This window comes from Microcebus murinus, chromosome 13 (assembly GCF_040939455.1).
Source record: "Microcebus murinus isolate Inina chromosome 13, M.murinus_Inina_mat1.0, whole genome shotgun sequence".
NCBI lineage: Eukaryota > Metazoa > Chordata > Mammalia > Primates > Cheirogaleidae > Microcebus > Microcebus murinus.
Window position 1 is genome coordinate 60,452,827 of NC_134116.1, and position 23,085 is coordinate 60,475,911.

The 23,085-nt window shown below is 38.4% G+C and overlaps 1 protein-coding gene across 1 annotated transcript in view; it reads left to right on the top strand.

Annotated features, from left to right (window-relative positions):
• GTF2F2 (general transcription factor IIF subunit 2) overlaps nt 1–23,085 on the top strand; it is a 149,086-nt gene that overhangs the window by 116,173 nt on the left and 9,828 nt on the right. Inside the window, exon 7 of the mRNA XM_012782733.3 lies at nt 10,481–10,624. Within this exon, the coding sequence (XP_012638187.1) occupies nt 10,481–10,624 (144 nt within the window). The remainder of the gene's footprint in view (nt 1–10,480; nt 10,625–23,085) is intronic.

The window sequence follows — 23,085 nt, forward strand, 5'->3', positions numbered from 1 at the left end:
AAACCACTACTATATGGTATTTAAGTTCCTTATGGTTATTTTATATGAAAGAGAGCAAATGCAAATGCCATCAGTGCTAAGCAAACATCTTAAATGAGTAGAATGATGAAATTATGAAGTTTAAGATGGTAAATGTTAGGGACTATGTGGACTGGAGTGCACATGACTCTTCTGAATACATCCAAATTTTTAAAATTGCTATACTGTGTGGATTAAACAAAGTGATCAAAATACAGTTGCATCTAGCCAGGCTTCCATTTTACAGCCTCTGGTTATACTTCACAGGCAAAGTAAACTAAAGAAAGACAGGCAAGGTAAGTGTAGACAGAAGTGTCAGATAATTAATCCAAGAGAGGTATTTTTCTGTTGTCTCTTAATTGAGACAAATAGATAAGTCTACTTTCTTGTCCTTTTCAACTCTTACGTGGGAATACATACAGTTTTCTGGAGCTCAGTAGAAATAAGGAAGTAAAATTGTATAGGTCTTAGTTGTCTTCATCATACTTATTCATTAGTGTGCCTCTCCTGTGCCTTTTTTCCTCCTCTCATGAGCCAGGCTTCTATATACCGTTTCCACCCTTGTATATGTTTTCATCACAGTGAGGACCACACTTCCCATAGGCTGTAAAGACCTATTATCTTTCTGGTGGGAAGTTTGGTAATTTGTGTCAAAAGCATTATAAAAGGATATACCCTTTGACCTAGCAATCTTGTATCTAGAAATTTACCATAGACAAGTGCCCAAAGATACATATACAACGTTTCTCTTTATTGTTTAATATAGGAAAAGACTATAAACAAACATCCCAAATTGGGATTGGTTAAATATTTTAAGTCATTATTTTAGGATAGTAGGATCTAGAGTGATTTTATCTTAATTTTCCTCTTTACAAAATCTTTTCCAGTCATTGGTATTGTCACAGTGGGCATGTATTGTCTGAATTGGTACAGTGAGCAGTAAAGCTCTTCTTTTGGGATGGCAAGGGAAGAAAGCTAGGGAAGAGTAGCCATGACAGTACATATCACAATTGTCTAACATTTGTCTTCTCTTAACAACAAATATTTTTTAAATACCTATTTGTGCCAGTGAGTATGTATAAATGGTGAGTATGTATAAATAAATAAAATCCCTGTCTTCAAGGAGCTACCATTTCTTTCAGTTCTCTGGTTGTGCCTTTCTAGATCTTCAGTTGGGGTATAATGTATAATTCTTTTGAAGTAGTGAGTCCACGTGTCTATGTTATGATCATTTTTCCCTTAATTCCACTGCAAGAGTTATTCTTGCTATGTTGCTGCAGACCATCATTTCTGAGGCAAAAGGCAAATTTCTCTTGGGTTGATCAAAGCTGGCATTTTGATAATATCAAAGCTCTGACTTCTGCCCATTGACACTCTACCTAGCAGATATAGAAGGCAGATACCAAATGTCATCTTTTGGGGTGTTTGGCATTGTTTTCTTTTTACTGCTAAAATAAGTACAAGTATATTCTGAACTTCTTAGTATACAAAAGCTACAGCATCCACTTTAACAACATTGAACATTAAGTGACATTTCAGTTCAAAGTATCAGCCTTTGTTAAGGTTGTCATAGTGTAAATGAGTCACTATAGTAATGAATCATGTATTAGTCTTCCATTAAGGGTTTTTTTACATAAAAACAAAGATTGTCTATAATCTACCACATTGCATTTGAATGTTCAGTGATTATTTTCTATGGGAGTATATCAGAATGGGTGAGGGTACCCACCTAGCTTTAAAAAGCATATTCAGTATTGTAGTATAATACCAACTATAGAAAGAGCATAAAATTTTTGTTATATATCAGAAGGGGAGATTGATTTTTAAAAGATTGAGAAACATCAGCATAGGTCAGCAAGAATGATTTAAAAGTAACATAATCAAGCCCCTAGTAAAAAAAACTTTAAACTCAATATAATGTTGAAATGTTTTCAAAGTTTTGAAACTAGCTATCTAAACATGAAGCGCAATATTTTTCATTTGAACATTGAATGCAATTTCAGAATAAAAATAAGGAAAAAATTTTGTACAATAGATGAAAGAGGAGGTAGAAAATTGCATATTTGCAAAAATATATTGCTACGTTTGATCAGAAAGAAACTACCTTGCATTTACTCCCAGAAACTTTTCACCCACCTATGGCACATATATGAATTTACATTTATTATTAATTTCATCTGAAGAGCATCCAGTTTTGTACGAAGCTACTCTAAGCATTAAATTCAAATTTATCTCCTTAGTTCACAAAACTGAGTTATAATATTTACCTTACTTGCCATTCAGAAAGTATTTATTGAGCCAAAAAGAATTATATGATTAGTATTATAAAATACCCCTTCCTTGAAATTGCAGCCCTGAAAACCCTTCTCTTATTAGGATATGACCTGTTGGATTTTTCCCTAAGTGACATTTTCTGTGCCTTAAATCTTTATTAATTTCTAAAACTTGAATTGGTTCATGAGGGTCAGCATTTTCCAAAGTGAGTTTTTTGTAACACTAACTTTGTGTTTTCTTGGGGGAAAAGAAAGCTGTGTAAAAAGGATTCTGTGTTGAAAGAACTTGTAGATTCCAGTAATGTACCCCCTCTTCAAAATTGACACTGCATTTGAATATGCTAAAGATTGGAGACTTTCAGAAATTTGATTAATCCTGCATTTTGCAAACATTTGAACATCAAATTTTCCTTCACTAATTCTTTGAATTAGTGAAAACAAATTTTGGGAAATAATAGGGATATCAAAGTAGGGTTTACAAGAGAGCCCATCAGGTGAAGGGAAAAATAGTGTAACTTAACATTTATCTTGTTTTTTACCAAATAAGGGAAGGAAATGGTGCTTTAGAAATATTTACTGTGTGGATTGGCCCTGGCACCCTTGTGCAGTCTTTATGCTAGTCAGTCATTTTTCAACGTAAGAGTGGAAATGGCTCAACACTAAAGGATTGACCATGGTGCCCTCATATTTTCATTTGCTTTAAACTCAATCTCAAATAATGAAGAAATGGCTTTAAAATGTGCAAAGAAACTGTTGATTATGGATAATACTAATAAAACAAACGTATATGAACAAGAAAGTGGAAAAATGGACACCTCTCTTGCTTCTAAAATGATATCTTTTATCAGTTGTTTTATTTGGTAGAAACAATGATAATGTAATCAGATGTGACAAGAACTTGGCCATTCCAAAAAGGAAATTATCAGTATCATTTTAAATATAGCTTGTCATGCCCTGTCTTTAATGACTCATTGTCTATCACAGAATCAAAATCAACTCTAGATATTTTGAGCAGAAAGGGACTTAATGCAGGGAGTTAGTTACAAATGATTTATGAAGACAAAATGGAAGGGCTCAAGTTGCAAAAGGGAAAAGGGGGGTGGTTACCAAAGATCAGGAAGCTGCTATAGCAGGAAGTCCTCCTGCAATACAAAAAGAAAAGAAAAAAAGCTCCCTTTCTCCTACTTTTATTCTTCCATTGGCAGAACCCCAGCTAGAAAATAGCTAGCAAGGAAATCTTGAAAATGTAGCCACCACCACTAAGACTGGAGCCGAAGGCTTATTGCAAATAAGTGACACAGTGACCCTTGACCTTTGTGGGTGTTGTAACTTAAGTTATATTAGATATTGCTGGTACAAAGTGTCAACTTAAAAATCACACAATTTACAAATTTAGAAAGGAGAGCTTTACTTCTTAAGAAGGTGATTGAAACCTGCAGGCGGGAAGCCCAGCCTCCAGCCAAAAACTGAAAGCAAGCACTTTCAGGGAGGGGAGAGTGGAACAGAAATTTATGCTGAATGGGTTGGCTAAGTATACACATTCAACAGGTTACAGAATGAGCTGTGAATGTACACAAAGGGGGTCTTAACACATGTACTGAATAAACATATATGTTACATGCAACCCATGTTCACTATGGAGTGGATACTTAACATTTAAATGCATTACAGTTGGGCTGAGTCAGCTGATGTGTAAGATTCCTTCCAACTCCTTCCATCTTTGAATCTAAGTAGGGTACTTTTGTGTGTGTGTTTTGGTTGACTGTGTGTACATCCTCATCTAGCTTGTGTAAATTTCACAACATTCTTGTATGTATTCTATAGTCTTCTATTTCTCATAAGGAATCCGTTTCCTCATGAGAAATCATGTCCTCTGTTGTCTGGGTATTATTTCTCAGCATTGGCTGTATACTGGAATCACCCAGGAAGCTTTTTAAAAAAGAAAAATCCCTCCAGAGATTGATTGAATTGATCTAATGTGGACACCAACTATCTTAAGTTTTTAAGCTCCATGGATAATTCTAGCACACAGCCACTGATCCAAAGAGTCAGGAACTTTTTATAGTTCTGCCTGCCTTTCCTGTCTGGTGGCAGGGGGAAGGTGTTCAGTAATGGTACCTGGGAGGAAACCAGGAAGTATTTTTCCAATAAACCTAGGATTTTTAAAAAGAATTAATATCCTCTTATTTTTGTTATTATCGCCACCCTGCAGTTTGGGGAAAAAAGATTTTTCTCTGCCTTTTTTTATTTTTTTTTGCTTGACAGGAGCACTTGGTCAGAAAGCGATAGAGAATTAGACAAGCTTAACTAAAAAATTGATTGTTTGAAGGAACAGAATTATTATATAAAATCTTGAGGTAAACCTCCAGGAACTGGAAAAGAAATTTATTTTTATGTATGTGTGCTTTTCTCTTCAGTGTGTCAGCCAACTATGTTAACTAAGAACCAGAACTAAGGTTTTGAGGTTTGGGTCTTTTTTTTTTTTAAGTTATTATGCATAAATTTTGGATTTTACTGATGAAAATGAATGTCTGCAGGACTGTATCATGAAGGCTTTTCAGCAATATTTGCCTGTTATAACATATAAGTATACTACATGCTTTGTCCATTTGAATTTGCACACCAAGGACTGACCGATTCTAAAGAATTAATTTTCCTCCCAAGAGATAATGACACACTAGGCAGAAATAGAAGCATTGGTTGAGGGGTGGGGGGAAGAATCTTTCATAAGGATTTGACATGCAAAACCATGATATTCAAGGCTGTCACGCTCACTTCAAAAGTTAAAAGCCTTTACAAAGACTGCCTTGACAAAGCAATCAAAGTATTTCTGCAAACAACAATCTAGAAATTTACAGACATCTGTATTATAATATTTTAATTGGTCGTAGGTGGCATTTATAATTTTAGTCAGTGATTAAAGTTTCAGTAATGACAGTTGAACATCTATATACGACATCCACAGTAGATTTTCAACATTTGGTTGTATTTTAGTCGAGAATAATTTGTGTTCTATTGTGAAAGTAAGATTAATTGTGTATAATGAATTTTTTGATTGTAAAAATTTATAACTGGAGACTTAATTTAAAGTGCTTTCTGAATTGACATTTATTTTTATGCAGTCAGTTATACAGTGATCTAAGGTCATAGGGGGCAGTTAGAAGATCAGTAATTAACATTCACATAATATAAGTGCTATTTCTACTCCAGTCTTACTAATAATTTGTAGTGGCTGCTAACAAGTTGGATATCTGACAGCTTTGAATAACATTTTCTTACAATGCCTGTGTGCCAGTGAGAAACAAAATGCCCGGAGAGAAAAGGGCTAAGAAGAAGAGAAATAACATTATCTCAAAACTACAGTCTTCTCCTAAATAAACTAGTTCATATCATTTGTAGTTTATTTGTACAAGTAATTTTATTTGTAGTACTAAGTTGTGAGTATAATATTAAGATTACCATTTCTAAACTGTTTAATTTAAAAAATAAAAGCAAGCTACTTCAGGGATGTTAGTTTTGTCCTAAGTGTAAATTTAGGTATTAATAACTTAATAACCATGAGAGTTATTTAAATCCCTTTTTATAGGCCGGGTGTGGTGGCTCACGCCTGTAATCCTAGCACTCTGGGAGGCCAAGGCGGGAGGATCGCTCAAGGTCAGCAGTTCAAAACCAGCCTGAGCAAAAGCGAGACCCTGTCTCTGCTAAAAATAGAAAGAAATTAATTGCCCAACTAAAAATATATAGAAAAAATTAGCCAGGCATGGTGGTGCATGCCTGTTGTCCCAGCCACTTGAGAGGCCGAGGCAGTAGGATTGCTTGAGCCCAGGAGTTTGAGGTTGCTGTGAGCTAGGCTGACACCACGGCACTCTAGCCAGGGCAACAGAGTGAGACTGTGTCTCAAACATACATACATACATACATACATACATACATCCCTTTTTATAATTAACACATTCCCTGGAACTACTTATCTGATACCAAAGAGCAGGATTTGGGTTATGAGCTTGTCATAGACATTATCAAAAAAGATTTAACTAATTGCTGTACTGCAAAAATTTTGCTTTAAAACAATCTTTTCTATAAATTATTCCATAGTACAGGCCCTGTTTTTTTTAAAAAAAAAAAAACAAATATAGGGTTAAAATTCCCCCAAAAAATAGAGAAATAGAATATTTCTATTGTTATTGCTATTATTATTTTATATATCTGGGTTTCCAGATTACACTTTCCAGAGTTTTTGTTCACTAGGCAAAAGTAGTGTTAGGCTGTGCACTGCTCCCAGGAATTGAGCCAGTGATGGACACAGTTAACACAGAAGGATAATCATGCATTTCTGGTCTGTTTTCCCTCTCATTTTAAAGGAGGAGAGCACCAACATTAAATAGTTATATGAGATTGAAGCACGTATCAAGATTTTTTTTAATCTGGGTAGAATTTGGTAGTTTTCTTACTACTTATTAACATTATTCATCACAACTTTATCTGACCCTTAATCTTAACCCTAGTTTTGATTTTAAAGTTCCTTTCTAATTTATTCTAAATTCTTACCTGAGGTTCAGGCCCTCTTGGGTCTAACACTTGGCTTTGGAGTTGGGACAACTTGGGATAACAAATGAACACTTCAGTTTTTCTTTCCACTGCCAACTAGAATAGCCTTCCTGAAGTGGGCTATCTTGCTTTACCAGTGGGTTTGTTTATTTGGAAACATTTTTCCTATTAATCTTACTAGCTTCTCCAATCATTGTACAGGATGAAGAGCCTGCTAAGTGTGGAAACTCCCTTCTCCTCTTTCCTATTTCCTGAATTTAACTTTTTCTGTCTTCTTTCAGCAAAAGTTAAAGCTAGAAAAGGAGGTCAGACAGTATCATGCAGCTATGGCCCCATACAGAGTACAAAAGCCTAGCACTGGTCTGTTGCTAGGTACCCACTTTTCTTTGCATTGTCTTTCTTGAAGAACAATGGCCTTTGGCTATAAATGAAAATCCCACATCAAGCCTGTGGGAAGGGGGAATGATTTTTCCTACCTCTCCTTACTCTTAGTCCTTCTTTTCTTCTATTTTCTAGGTCGACTTAAAATATTTATCCCTAAAGGGATTCCATGATATCATTCCATTTTTTCATCCAGAGACCCTGATGCTTGTATTTTGGGTTTTTTTTTTTTTTTTTTTTTTTTTTTTTTTTTTTTTTTTTTGAGACAGAGTTTCGCTTTGTTATCCAGGCTAGAGTGAGTGCCGTGGCGTCAGCCTAGCTCACAGCAACCTCAAACTCCTGGGCTCAAGCAATCCTCCTGCCTCAGCCTCCCACGTAGCTGGGACTACAGGCATGTGCCACCATGCCCGGCTAATTTTTTATATATATATCAGTTGGCCAATTAATTTCTTTCTATTTATAGTAGAGACGGGGTCTCGCTCTTGCTCAGGCTGGTTTTGAACTCCTGACCTTGAGCAATCCGCCCGCCTCGGCCTCCCAAGAGCTAGGATTACAGGCGTGAGCCACAGCGCCCGGCCTATTTTGGGGTTTTGTACTAGTCTATCATGTTTTCTTTCTCCACAATAGTTCTATCCTTCTTTTGACCCTAGAAAAAGAAAATTCCTTTTTAAATGAACCTCAGGTCCATCCCCTTTGGTCTTAGCAATCTCTATAGCTTCCTTCTTTGCTGAATTGGGGCAGACTCTACACTTCTGCCTTTTGTCCTTAAATGCATTTTTTGGGTCTGTTTTTCTCAGTTCTCCACATTGGGAAAACTCCTTCGATTTCCCTGGTCTCTCCTCTCTCCAGTCTTGCTTCTGTCTGTCCTCTAAATCCTCTGTAGCTGCCCATAGTTGTTCTCTTTATCCTCTTCTCACCCAGAAAATCTTGAGGCTGGCAGGATTTCATTCCTTCCCAGCAATACAATCTGTGTCATACATTTGCATTTTTTTTTTATCATCATGATCTTATGGTCTGTCACTACATTTAAAATGCTCAAGGCCTTCTATATACATTTTAATCCATGAGCCCTAAGAAGGATTTACCCTTGGAAAGAAAACACTGTCTCATTCGCCCCATATCATCATAGTACAGTGCCTAGTCCATGCTTAAGCTGCTGAATGGATTTTGAATTTTACTCCCAGAATGTACGTATCAAAAAATTGAGATGATTAAGTTAGGACTTTCCTCTTGTATCCCTCCTAATTTTATTTAATTAAAAGATAGGGCCAGTGTGGTGGTTTATCCCTATAATCCTAGCACTTTGGGAAGCCAAGATGGGAAGATCACTTGAGGCCAGGAGTTTGAGACCAGCCTGAGCAAGAGCAAGACCCTGTCTCTACAAAAACTAGAAAAATTAGCCAAGCATGGTGGTATGCGACTGTAGTCCTAGTGACTGGGGCGGCTGTGGCAGGAGAATAGCTTGAACCCAGGAGTTCAAGGTTACAATGAGCTATGATGAGCCCCTGTCTCCAAAAACAAAAGGAAAGAAAGAAAGATAAATAGATACTCAGGCTTGTCAAAATTGCCTTTTGCTACTAATTTGACCATCTCTGATTATGTATAAAGATATATTTTTAGTTTTAACATCAACACATCAATAAAAACTAAATTTAATCTTTTTTAATGACAAATATCTATTGTTAAAAATATAGAGAGTAAGCCTAACTACCTGAGGCTGGAAATTTTTGCAATAATTTGGTTTGTAAGTTTTGAAATGCACTTCATTGTTGTTGAAGCGAGGCCCCAGATTACAGTTATTCCAGTTGATGCACAGGAGATTGTTCTTTGGCAGTTTCCACTCATCCTACTGATGCTTTATTTACCAGGTTGGCTGCTGGGGTTTATATATATTTCCTCTAACAAGTTCCTGATGCTTTATAAAAATGAAGTGTTTCTAAAAAAATTTTTAAACTTAATTAACTGAAATAAGTGAATAGAAGTTGCACATTTTTAGTAAAAAGGTAAATCTTTACACATGAATAGTCCCAGCATGGTAACAGTAGGAGAGAATATCTGCATTCTCTTAGTGCCACTACTTTCGAAACTGGTGTGCATGGAGGCACACAAAACTATGGGATAAACAGAATACATGGATCTAGAGTGTCATTTTTATTTGGATGAGAAGTATTTTATTTTTTATGTTAAACATAAAGATGTATGAAAAATAAATAAAAATTTATTATACAGGCTAATTTAGAGATCATATGAAGTTTTAAGTTAAAATAGGAATTTCAGAAAAATGGTTTGCTTGTGGCCGAGTGCTCAATATATATTAATATTCACCCCTTTCTCTTATTAAACTTCATTTTCTTTCTTTCTTTATTTTAATTTTTTGAGATAGAGTCCTGCTCTATTGCCCAGGCTGGAGTGCAGTGACACAATCATAGCTCACTGCAGCCTCAAACTCCTGGGCTCAAGTGATCCTCCCACCTCAGTCTCCCGAGTAGCTGGGACTACAGGCGTGTGCTACCACATCTGGCTAATTTTTTCTTATTTTTTGTAGAGACAGGGTTTCACTGTGTTGCCCAGGCTGGTCTCAAACTCCTAGGCTCAAGCTTTCCTCCTTCCTCAGGCTCCCAAGTCACTTGGATTATAGGCATAAGCCACCACACTGGGACTAGTCTTTATTCATTTTATAGGAGAAAAAACAAGTTCACGGAGGTCACACAGGATCAGGATTAGAAAAGGACTGCTGTCACTGCCCATGGTCTTTCCTTTTTACCAATCCTTCTTAAACTTTTCCTTCCCTAGAGAACCTGTAGTATAATATTATCTGCCTGCCTCCAAGAAACCCCATGTTTTTGAAAGATGTTGCCTACCAAACTGCATTGATTAAATATTTTACTGTATTTTGGTTAATCAAAAACAAAGGAACTGCAAGTTGGAGTTTCTGATTAATACAAGCTAACCAGCTAGCCACACTGAGTTGATATAATGTTGGCAGAGAAAGCCTTTTTGGGGGGAAATGGGCATGCTACCTAAAGCTTTAGGAAATGAAATGATGAAAATGGTTTACAGTTCAACATTATTACTATCTTAGAGCTTTGAAGGTATGGGGAGCCCTCGGAACAACCAGGACCCCAGGTTCTGAATCACTATTCAGAGGTCTGTTGCCTCGAAACTTAAAGTCTGATCGTTACTGGATAACTAAAAAGAGGAGGCCTGTGTTTCAGAGTGAGCATGGTGAACTGATACCTTTCTTTTGCTTTTGCATACAGATTGAATATGAAAGGAAAAAGAAAGAAGATGGAAAACGAGCCCGAGCGGATAAACAACACGTTTTAGACATGCTATTTTCAGCCTTTGAGAAACATCAGTATTATAACCTTAAGGATTTGGTAGACATAACAAAACAACCTGTGGTATGTATATTTCCATATTGATCCTTTAACTATGTCCTACTTCATCAACATGTCATTACTGAAGAAAAGTGTGTTGTAATCAATATGCTTAACTTTACATTTTATCTACACTAATGACAAATTTTATGTTAACACTCAGAAAAGATGTCTTCAAGCAGCCATTTGGTTTTTTTTGTAACATCGGCTTTATTATTTTAGATTTCAAATATGTGCAGTAACAACAATTCCATATAAAGAAAAGGAATTATCCTCCTTTTTTATCCTTGACATTGAGCTTGAAGCCTTTGTTTATTTCATTTCTATTCTTTCTTTTGTTTCCCTATCTCCCTCTGAAAAAGCTCAATTGCTTCCCTGTTTTTTGAAAATGTGCCTCATAGAAGAATCACAAACTTTAAAGAGTCCTACTGTCCTTGTCTTGTGGACTATTTTCTGTGGATTTTTTTAAAAATTAGAATCTGTCTGGCACTATATCCTTTTAAACTTGAGCTGAACTGCCCTTTTTCAAATTATGCTTTTTGAGATTGTGGTTGGTTTGGCCTATTCTTCATTTTTAAGGAAAAATGTAATAAATTGATATTTTTAAAAGTTTATCTTTGTTCTATAAATAGTCATTATTTTTTCTTCTCTAGACTTTTGTGCCTGTTTACCAACAATTTGTATTACTCATCCATTTAAAGTGCTGGTAACAATAAGGCATCCAAATCTTTTCTGTAGTCTTTGAGTCACATTTTTTTTTTCCATTCAGCTTTCTTACACCAAATGTCATCAAAATATCAGATTGAATTATAACAGTATTTACTTAATGTTAAAAGTTGGATGGAAACCTTTTCTCTTGTTTCCTTTACCATTTTGTCCGCTCTGCCAGTATACTCAAGAATATGTTGATTATTACTACTCCATTTATTTGATTCAGAATATTTAAGATTTTTTAAAAATTTAACATAAGCATATAACCTATTTATTAAAGGGCCTGGTGTATTTTTTCTGAGTTATGCAAAGCTTTAGGAAATGATATATGAAACTTCGATGTTGATTGTACAGTTTCTTCTGCAGAGATTTCTTTACTATTGTGTATCAACCTTTTACTTTTTTTTTTATTTTTTATTTTGGCATATTATGGGGGTACAGATTTTAAGGTTTCAATAAATGCCCATTTCCCCCCCTCCCCCTTCCCACCTGCCCAATACCCTATTACTGTAGTACCTATGTGTCCACTTAGGTGCTACTCAGTTAATACCAGTTTTCTGGAGAATATATCTGGTGCTTGTTTTTCCATTCTTGGGATACTTCACTTAGTAGTATGGGTTCCAGCTCTAACCAGGAAAATATAAGATGTGCTATATCACCATTGTTTCTTAGAGCTGAATAGTACTCCATGGTATACATATACCACATTTTATTAATCCATTCTTGGATTGATGGGCACTTGGGCTGTTTCCACAGCCTTGCAATTATGAATTGTGCTGCTATAAACATTCGAGTGCAGGTGTCTTTTTTGTAGAGTGTCACTGGATCATTTGGGTAGATGCCCAGCAATGGGATTGCTGGATCAAATGGTAGATTCACTTGTATCGCTTTAAGGTATCTCCATATTGCTTTCCACAGAGGTTGAACTAGTTTGCAGTCCCACCAGCAGTGTTAGGAGTGTTCCTCTCTCTCCGCAACCACGCCAGCATTTATTGTTTGGAGATTTTTTGATAAAGGCCATTCTCACTGGGGTTAAGTGATATCTCATTGTGGTTTTGATTTGCATTTCCCTGATGATTAGAGATGTTGAGCATTTCTTCATATGTTTGTTGGCCATTCTTCTGTCTTCTTTAGAAAAATTTCTGTTCAAGTCCTTTGCCCACTTTTTAATGGGGTTATTTGATTTTTTCTTCCTAATTTTCGTGAGTTCTAAGTATATTCTAGTTATCAGTCCCTTATCGGATGCATAGGATGCAAAAATTTTCTCCCATTCTGTAGGTTGTCTGTTTACTTTTCATGACTATTTCTTTGGCTGTGCAGAAGCTTTGTAGTTTGATCATGTCCCATTTATTTATTTTTGTTGCTGCTGTGATTGCCTTTGGGGACTTCTTCATAAACTCTTTGCCCAGGCCGATGTCTAGGAGAGTGTTTCCAACTTTTTCCTCTAGAGTTCTAATAGTTTCATATCTTAGGTTTAAGTCTGTTATCCAGCGTGAGTTGGTTTTTGTGAGAAGTGAAAGGTGTGGGTCCTGTTTTAGCCTTCTACAGGTGGCTATCCAGTTTTCCCAGCACCATTTATTGAAGAGAGATTCTTTTCCCCAGCGTATGTTTTTGTCTGCTTTGTCAAAGATGAGATGGCTATATGAGGATGGTTTTATATCAGGATTCTCACATCTGTTCCACTGGTCTATATTCCTGTTTTTGTGCCGATACCATACTGTTTTAATTACTACAGCTTTGTAGTATAGTTTGATATCTGGCATATTAATGCCTCCCATTTTGTTTTTGTTGCCTAGAATTGCTCTTGATATTCGGGGTCTTCTTTGGTTCCATACGAAGCGTAAAATTATTTTTTCTATATCTGTGAAGAATGCTGATGGGATTTTAATAGGTATTGCATTGAATCTGTAGATCAGTTTGGGTAGTATAGACATTTTGATGATATTGAGTCTGCCGATCCACGAGCATGGTATGGATTTCCATCTGTTTACATCCTCTGCTATTTCCTTCCTCAGTGTTTCATAGTTCTCCCTGTAGAGGTCTTTTACCTCTTTGGTTAAATATATTCCTAGGTACTTTAATTTCTTTGTTGCTATTGTGAAGGGAATTGAGTCTTTGATTTGGTTCTCAATTAGATTGTTGTTGGCATATATGAATGCCTCTGATTTCTGTGTATTGATTTTGTATCCTGAGACTTTACTAAATTCATTGATCAGTTCCAGGAGTTTGTTGGTTGAATCCTTGGGGTTTTCTAGATACAATATCATATCATCAGCAAACAGTGAAAGTTTGATCTCTTCTGCCCCTATTTGGATACCTTTGATTCCATTTTCCTGTCTGATTGCTGTAGCCAAGACTTCCAGCACTATGTTGAACAGAAGTGGAGATAGTGGGCAGCCTTGTCTGGTTCCAGTTCTAAGTGGGAATGATTTCAATCTTTCCCCATTCAGTATGATGTTGGCTATGGGTCTGTCATATATGGCTTGTATCATTTTTAGGTATGTCCCTTCTATGCCTATTTTCTTAAGAGTTCGTATCATGAAAGGGTGTTGAATTTTGTCAAAAGCTTTTTCTGCATCTATTGAAAGAATCATGTGGTCTTTGTTTTTGCTTCTGTTTATGTGGTGAATTGCATTTATAGATTTACGTATGTTGAACCATCCCTGCATCCCTGGGATGAAGCCCACTTGGTCGTGGTGGATTATTTTTTTGATAAGTGTCTGGATTCGGTTAGCTAAGATTTTGTTGAAAATTTTTGCATCTATATTCATTAGGGATATTGGTCTGTAGTTTTCTTTTTTTGTTGCATCCTTTCCTGGTTTTGGTATCAGAGTAATATTCGCTTCATAAAAAGTGTCGGGGAGGTTTCCGTTCTTCTCGATGTTGTGGAATAGTTTCTGCAAGATAGGTACTAGTTCTTCTTTGTAAGTATGGTAAAATTCAGGTGTGAAGCCATCTGGACCGGGACTTTTCTTTTTAGGGAGATTTTTAATTGCTGTTTCTATTTCAGCTCTTGAGATTAGTCTGTTCAGGGAATCTATTTCTTCCTGGTTGAGCCTAGGGAGGCTGTGTGTTTCTAGAAATTTGTCCATTTCCTCCACATTTTCCAGTTTGTGTGCATAAAGATTTTTGTAGTATTCATAAATTGTATCTTGTATCTCTTTGGGATCAGTTGTGATATCTCCTTTTTTATTCCTGATGGAGCTTATTAGAGATTTCTCTTTTCTGCTTTTCGTTAGCTTAGCCAATGGTGTGTCAATTTTGTTTATTTTTTCAAAGAACCAACTTTTTGTTTTATTAATCTCCTGAATAGCTTTCCTGTTTTCAATTTCGTTTAGTTCTGATTTGATCTTGTTGATTTCACTTCTTCTGCTGGGTTTGGGGTTGGTCTGTTCTTCTTTTTCCAGCTCTTTGAATCGTTTCATTAGATTGTCTATTTGTGATCTTCTTGTCTTTTGGTTATAGGCATTTATGGAGATAAACTTTCCTCTCAGAACTGCTTTAGCTGTGTCCCAGAGGAGTTGATAACTTGTCTCTCCATTGTCGTTTTCTTCATAGAAGTTTTTTATTTCTGTCTTGATTTCTTCATTTACGAAGTAATCATTTAGTAGGAGGTTGTTTAATTTCCACGTTTTTGTGTAGAAATGTGAGTTTCTGTTAGGGTTGATTTCTAGTTTTATTCCACTGTGATCTGAGAAGGTACATGGTATGATTTCTATTTTTTTAAATTTCTTGAGATTTTCTTTGTGTCCTAGGATATGGTCAATCTTAGAGAATGTCCCGTGAGCTGATGAGAAGAACGTATATTCAGTGGATTTTGGGTAGAATGTTCTGTAGATGTCTGTCAGACCCAATTGTTCTAGAGTTTTGTTTAAGTCCATTATTTCTTTATTAATTTTCTGTTTGGAGGATCTGTCTCGTGCCATCAGTGGGGTGTTGAAATCTCCGGCGATTATGGAGTTGCTATTAATCCATTTGCTTAGCTCCAGTAAGGTTTGCTTTATGAATCTGGGTGCACCTAAGTTGGGTGCATATATATTTAAAATTGTTATCTCTTCTTGTTGGACTGTGCCCTTCACCATTATATAATGACCCTCTTTGTCTTTTACTACTTTTGTTGGTTTAAAAACTAAATCATCTGAAATTAGAACTGCCACACCAGCCTTCTTTTGGCTTCTATTTGCTTGGAATATTGATCTCCACCCTTTTATTTTTAGTCTATATGCATCCTTGCAGGTTAGATGTGTTTCCTGAAGACAGCATATACTTGGCCTGTATTTTCTTATCCATTCAGCCAGCCTATGTCTCTTGAGTGGAGAGTTTAAGCCATTCACATTTATTGAGAGAACTGATAGGTAAGGTAGATTACTGATCATTCTGTTGGGTTGGATGTTGTTGCTATGATTTCTGTCTTGAGCCATTGTAATATCTGGCCTTTAATATCTTTGGGTTTTGGTTGTTTTTATATCCGTGGATTATTATTATGATGTTCCGTGCATAACGCTGTTTTAAGTACTTCTTGTAGGGCTGGTCTTGTCTTGGTGAATTCTCTGAGCCTTTGCTTGTCTGAGAATGTTTTTATTTCTCCTTCATATATGAAGCTTAGTTTTGCAGGGAATAATATTCTAGGCTGGGCATTGTTTTGTTTCAAAATAGTGAGAATGGGGCTCCAGTCTCTCCTTGCTTGTAAAGTCTCATTAGAGAAGTCTGATGTTATTCGAATTGGCTTTCCCTTGTATGTCACTTGCTTCTTTTGTCTTACAGCTCTTAGAAGGGCCTCTTTAGTTGATACTTTGGTTAGTCTGATGACTGCATGTCGTGACGTCTTCCTGTTTGCATTGAATCTCCCAGGGGTCCTCTGAGCTTCTTGAACTTGTATATCAAGATTTTGAGCAAGGCCTGGGAAATTTTCCTCTATTATATCTTCAAACAGCTTGTCCAACCCTTGAGTGTTGTCTTCTTCCCCTTCCTGCAACCCTATGACCCTCACATTAGGTTTCTTCACATAATCCCACAGCTCTTGTAGGCTTTGCTCTTTTCTCTTGTTTCTCTGCTCTATTTCTGTGACTGATTTATTTAATTGGAGGGTGTTATCTTCAAGCTCTGAGATTCTTTCTTCTGCTTCATCTACCCTGTTCTTGAGACTTTCCACTGTATTTTGTAGTTCCTTGAATTGATTCTTCATTTCCAGGAGTTCGGTTACACTTTTCTTCAATGTGTCTATTTCTTTTCTCATATCCTGGAGACTTTTTGTGGTTTCTTGGTGTTGGTTGTTGAGTTGTTGTTGCAGCTGGGTGAGTGTTCTTATGTTCCACATACGAAATTCCTCTTCTGTCATATTGGTTGCCTCATTTTGGTCAGTGTCCGTTTCTAGGGGGCTGGTGCTCCTCTTTGGGGGTGTGTTTTCCGTTTGGTTCTTCATATTTCCTGAGTTCTTTCGCTGATTTCTTCCCATGTCGATCAGTTGTTGTTTCTTTCCTTAGGTTATTGTTTGGGTATTCACACACCTTGTTTAGTTTCTGAGGCGTTAGGTGGTGCCTGTGGGTGAAATTGGACCACTCCCTGTATATTGAGTCAGTGGGTGCCGTGGAAAGGCTGTGCAAGATGCCGTCCCTGTCAGTAGGTGGCGTTTGCTTGGATGAACAGGCTATGGTGTTGATTTTGAGTCCTGTTATCAGCTCTCGTTCTGGGCGGAGCTGGGTTGGGTAAGCCTGCCCTCAGGCCGTTAGCAGGGGTCAAAGTTCTGTTCTCTGTTTCCAGGGAAAGCTGTCAGGGCGGGGCTGGAATGGTCCTGCTCAGCCAGAAAGTCTGGGTGTGGGGGTGGGGCTGTCTGAAACCAACAGTCTGCAGCAGGCCTGGCTTCTTTCCACCCTCCCCAACTCCGCAGCTACTCCTGTGCCTCTGCCAGCAGGCCAGACCACAAGCCACCAGGCCTCCCCGGACTGTGATGCCAACGGGGAGGTTCCCTGCACAGGAACGCCACCTGGGTTGGGCGCACGGCCTCCTCCTGGGAGGAGGGTTGCCCTCTAGGTCGCCGATCCACCCCTGGAGGCACACAGACCTCAGTAGGCTGTTCACGTATAACCCTTCTGTGCCCCGGGCAATGCTAGCCCTTGGTGCAGGGGATCTGGTCTGCAGGTCCGACCTCTGGGTCCCAGAGTTCAAACTGTATTCCCACCAGGGAGAGGATTTCCGGTCCTAATTCACCCACAGGGAGCCCAAGCTGGGTCTATGTCTCTCAGCCTCTGAGTCGGCACCGTTTTCCTGGGAACACGGTGCCAGCAGCACCTGGGAGGGCGGGCGGGGTCCCAAACGGGAAGGTCCCGTTCCCTGGAGGTGCCTCCGGCTGGTGGCTGTATTGTCTCTCTGGGCCGCCGTGGGTAGGGTCGGCGGAGGGGAGGAGGAGGCAATATGGCGCCTGCCGCGCGGCTCGGGTCCATGCACACGGAGGTGCCCGGAGGAAGTTGGGAACCTGGTGCCACGTCTGCTACAGGCTCACCGTTGGCAGGCGGCGGCAGTCTCTGGGCTGGTGTCCGCAGGTCTCTCCACCCGCTGGGGAGCCCACCAGCAGTCCCGAATGCAGGGGAGGGGAAACAGCGAATCCACCTACCCTTGCCGCTGGTCTCCGGGCTGCTCCGGTGGTCTCAGCCTCCAGTTCTCCTCCGCAGCCTCCTCCCGTGGAGTCTCCCGGGGTCTCAGGTACCCCTCCTTCCGGCCCTTGTCCACTGTATGCTCGTCTTCCTGCTTCTTTCCTCTAGTTTCTGCTAGAATCTGTCTTTTCTGGAGAGACCCTCTGTCTGGCGGTGTTATTCCTCCGCCATCTTGCTCCGCCCCCCCCCAGGATTGGAATTTAAATGGCTGCAAAGAGAAAGAGGCATTGGTTGGCGTTTCCGTCCCTCTGGCTGCAAGGTCTCTGCGACATGTCAACCTTTTACTTTTTATTAAGAAATTAATTTAAATTCCAAAAGATCTAAATACATTTTTTTTTTTTTTTTTGAGACAGAGTCTCACTTTGTTGTCCAGGCTAGAGTGAGTGCCGTGGCGTCAGCCTAGCTCACAGCAACCTCAAACTCCTGGGCTTGAGTGATCCTTCTGCCTCAGCCTCCCGAGTAGCTGGGACTACAGGCATGCGCCACCATGCCCGGCTAATTTTTTATATATATATCAGTTGGCCAATTAATTTCTTTCTATTTATAGTAGAGACGGGGTCTCGCTCTTGCTCAGGCTGGTTTTGAACTCCTGACCTTGAGCAATCCGCCCGCCTCGGCCTCCCAAGAGCTAGGATTACAGGCGTGAGCCACAGCGCCCGGCCTAAATACATTTTTTAATACAGAAGAAGAAAGTGCTCATGCTGCAGTATTATCAACTCATCTTAATGACTTCACTCCCTTTGGCATCAAAGCCTTAGAAACGGCATTCCAAGCTAGATAAAAAAACTTGAAATTGAATAATTCATTAGCTAAGCTGTGTTTCTTCTGATTTTAATGAAGTTTACCTTTGTATTTATATATATAAATATATGTATATGTAAAAGCCATTCCAGAAACTCTGAAAGCAGACAAGAGATTATAATGGAGTAAAACACACAACAAAAATTACGTATGGGAAAATAAGCACTTGTAGAAGAGCGTTCATATGATACTTAGGGAAAGCAATTTCTTTGTCTTCACATAGGACATAAGGTTTATTTGTTTTGCATCAAAGAAAAGGGATTACTAGTATATCTTTCAATTTTGGTTCTTCAGATAATTTTTATATGGTGGTACTCAAAGAATCCCAGTGCTCCTTAACTCATGATCAGTGGATAGACTTTAGGGCAGCAGTCCCCAACCTTTTTTGGCACCAGGGACCATTTTCGTGAAAGATAATTTTTCCATGGGTGGGGTGGTTTTGGGATGATTTAAGTGTATTACATTTATTGTCCACTTTATTGCTATTATTATGACATTATTAACGTCTCTGCTAATAATAATCTGTGTTTGCAGCCACTCCTCAGTGCTAGCATCATCACCTCACATCATCAGGCATTAGATTCTCTCCTAAGGAGCACAACCTGGATCCCTCGCATGCACAGTTCACAGTAGGGTTCACACTCCTGTGAGAATCTAATGCTGCTGATGATCTGACAGGAGGCGGAGCTCAGGCGGTGATGCCAGCAATGGGGAGCGGCTGTAAATACAGGTGAAGCTTCGTTTGCTCACCCACCATTCTCCTCCTGCTGTGCAGCTGGGTTCCTAACAAGCCATAGACCAGTACAAGTCCTTGGCCTTGGGGTCAGGGACCACAGCTTTAGGGGATCCATTAACTTCCTAAATATGTGGAAAAACATAACAGATTTTTCTGAAGAATAGATCCATAGTTTGTATCAGATATTCTCATAGACAACCACTGATACAGAAACTAAAATGGTTTTATTATTAAATATTTAGAGATTGGCCAGGTGCGGTGGCTCACGCCTGTAATCCTAGCACTCTGGGAGGCTGAGGCAGGTGGAGTTCGAAACCAGCCTGAGCAAGAGCGAGACCCCATCTCTACTATAAATAGAAAGAAATTACTTGGTCAACTGATATATATAGAAAAAATTAGCCAGGCATGGTGGTGCATGCCTATAGTCCCAGCTAGTTGGGAGGCTGAGGCAAGAGGATTGCTTGAGCCCAGGAGTGTGAGGTTGCTGTGAGCTAGGCTGACGCCATGGCACTCTAGCCCCGGCAACAGAGTGAGACTCTGTCTCAAAAACAAAAAAGAAAAGAAAATATTTAGAGATTAAATTGCCTCAGCAAGCATAAGATTCTTTTTTTTTTCCTTCAAAAATCCAGCTGCATGCATAAGATTCTTGAAAGCAGAGTTGTATGTTATCTCTATCCCTAAATATTCGTATATCCCACAGCATAAACATAGTATTAGTAGAAATTCAGTAAATATTTAATGAATTGATTTGAAACAAAGGAAAATTCTCAGTCTCCAAGGATCACCATATTTTAACAGGCCTCATGTCATTTCTGGTGGAGGTGGGGGACAAAGGCCCATAGTCAAGAAAGTGTGGAATGCCTTTGCCCGGCTGGAGGTAGGCCTGAGGTAGAGTTACCCCATCTAGAGGAGAGGGCAAGAAGTGTCAGCACAGATGCCAGTCCTGCATTTACCTCAGTGGGATCTGAGGAAGTCACTTGAATTCCTCAGATTGAGGGAGTTGGACTAACTAATCTTTATGATCCCTTCCAGCTCTAAATCTGTGATTCTTTCCCTATTTCATCTCCTCTCCAACCCCTTCTCACATTTGAACTGATTAGCAAAGTCCATTGACCTAGAAAGAGAATTGCCAAAGCCTCGTTCTCCTCCCAAGTAGGTAACTTTCCCCTTTAAGAGGTTCTCAGGACATGAGTCTGTACTAATGGTCATCAGTACATCCCTACTGATTTCATTTTAGTTTGAGCAACACCCAAGAGAATTGAAGAATCTATTCTAGTATAGAAATCAGTGATCCAGGAAAGGGGGGCTTCCTGGTATAGTGGGAAGAACACTGGATTTGGAGTAATGGAATCTCAGTTCTGGACAAGGTGCTTAAGTACATTTAATACATTATTTAATATTTAATTTACTTAACATATGGCATACTTAATATAAAATTCACCAGTATGTTTAAAATGTTATGAAATTATAATATGTAAATGTGTTTAAAATAATACCTAGTTTATTGGATCCTTCTGACAAAAATAATGTTTGTGAAAGATACTTTGTCAACTGCAAAGTATTTTACTAATATTTATCATGAGTAGTAAACAAATTTTTGAGCCCTGTGTAAAAGAGAAGAAAAGAGATCTTATTAGTGTCAATCAGTTCTCCAGCATATGCATTGAATGGCATTCTCACATGGTAGCCTTTCATTTTCTGTTGTCTCCCAGTGCCACTTTTTTGTTGTTGTTGTTTTTTGTTTGATTGTTTTTTTAGAGTCACCCCAGGTAGAGTGCAATGGTATCATTATAGTTCACTACAACCTTAATTTAAACTTCTGGGCTCAAGTGATCCTCCTGACTCAGTCTCCCAAGTAGCTGGGATATAGGCACATGCCATGATACCCAGCTAATTTTTCTATTTTTAGTAGAGATGGGGTCTCGCTCTTGCTCATGCTGGTATAGGAACTCCTGAACCCAAACAGTCCTCCTACCTTGGCCTCCCAGAATGCTAGGATTACAGGCGTGAGCCACTGCCCCTGGCCCCAATGCCACTTTTGAACACAAGTTTCTAACCATGAAGTCTATCACTCTAACATATCTTTGTTATTAGGAGTACTGATACCATCTGCTTTCTGACCTTTACAATGTCATATTTGACATTTTATTTAGTGAACTAAAGTATTTTCTTGTTTTTCCAGTTCCTCTTCTGCATTAGTTTTTCTTTCTAAAAACTTCAATTTCTACAAGCAAAATTATTGATTAGAGGAACTGTCATTACAGCCAGTCTTTTTCTCTGATTCACTAGTATGTGACTTGCATAAAGCAACCAGAAAGAGTGAAAGTTACTCATCAAGGGCAAATAAGCCAATTTGAAAAGGCCAAGCTTTGGTAATTGACATAAAGTCTGGAACATGGTATCCATTTCACAGGGTGTTGTCTTAGTTCATTTTCTGCTGCTTAGATTACCTGAAACTGGGTAATTTATAAAGAAAATGAATTTATTTCTTACAGTTACGGAGACCAAGAAGTCCAAGGTTTTAAGAGACGGGTTCTCACTGTGTTGCCCAGGCTGGAGTACAGTGGTGCAATGATAGCTCGCTGTAGCCTTAAACTCCTGGCCTGAAGCCATCCTCCTAACTAAGCTTCTGGAGTAGCTGGGATTACAGACCTGCACCACCATGCCCAGCTGATTTTTTAATTTTTTTTTGTAGATACAGTGTCTTACTGTATTGCCCCAGCTGGTCTTGAACTCCTAGCTGAAACAATCTTCCCACTTTGGCCTCCCAAAGTTTTGGAACTACAGGCATGAGCCACCACTCCAGCCCATAGCCAATATTTTATGGTTTAACTTTTGGCTTTTTTCCCCCTTAAAAGTGGAAGATTAGAGGAAGCCTGTTATTTCTCCCCAGCAGTCTTTGATTTTTAACCTTGGATGTGTTATGTCTAGTTTTTTTCATATTTTGTTATGTCTGTATAATAGAAGCATATGCAGCATTTCCTTTGAAGTTACAAACCATTAAAAACTTTATCTAATTGCTCCCTTTGAAACACCAAACTGCCAAGACCACTCTTGAGGCCAAACACACTGTTCTCTAACATTCAATTACCAGTGTTCTTTTAATCTTACATTTCTATTGAAAGTGTCATATCGAAAATCAGCTCTGATTATTAATGTAACTGAACCTCTTAATTTCCTTGTGCTCCATCTACCCAATTTCAGGTTAGGATTCAGGAAAGTTGATCTTTGATTATTGATTATCCTTTCTGAATCAGTGGTCCTAATCATGTCAGTCCAACGGACCATTTTTAAATTCAGAATATGTAATTGAATAATTGGTATGCTTTTATTAAATTGTTTCAAATCAACAGGAAAAGCTAGACAAAGCTTGGTACACATACTTTAAATTCTCCTGCTTTGAATAATGCCCAAAAGGCAGTTACTTATTTGCAATGTAGACTTCCAATAAACAAAATGGTTACACTGCTATATCAATACAGTGATATTAACCTAATCTTCATAGTTTGTTTCCAAATAGGCCTAAGTAAGGGCTTGAATAAAAGTAAGCAAAATTTGGAATCAGTAAGATACAGGAGCATAGCCTT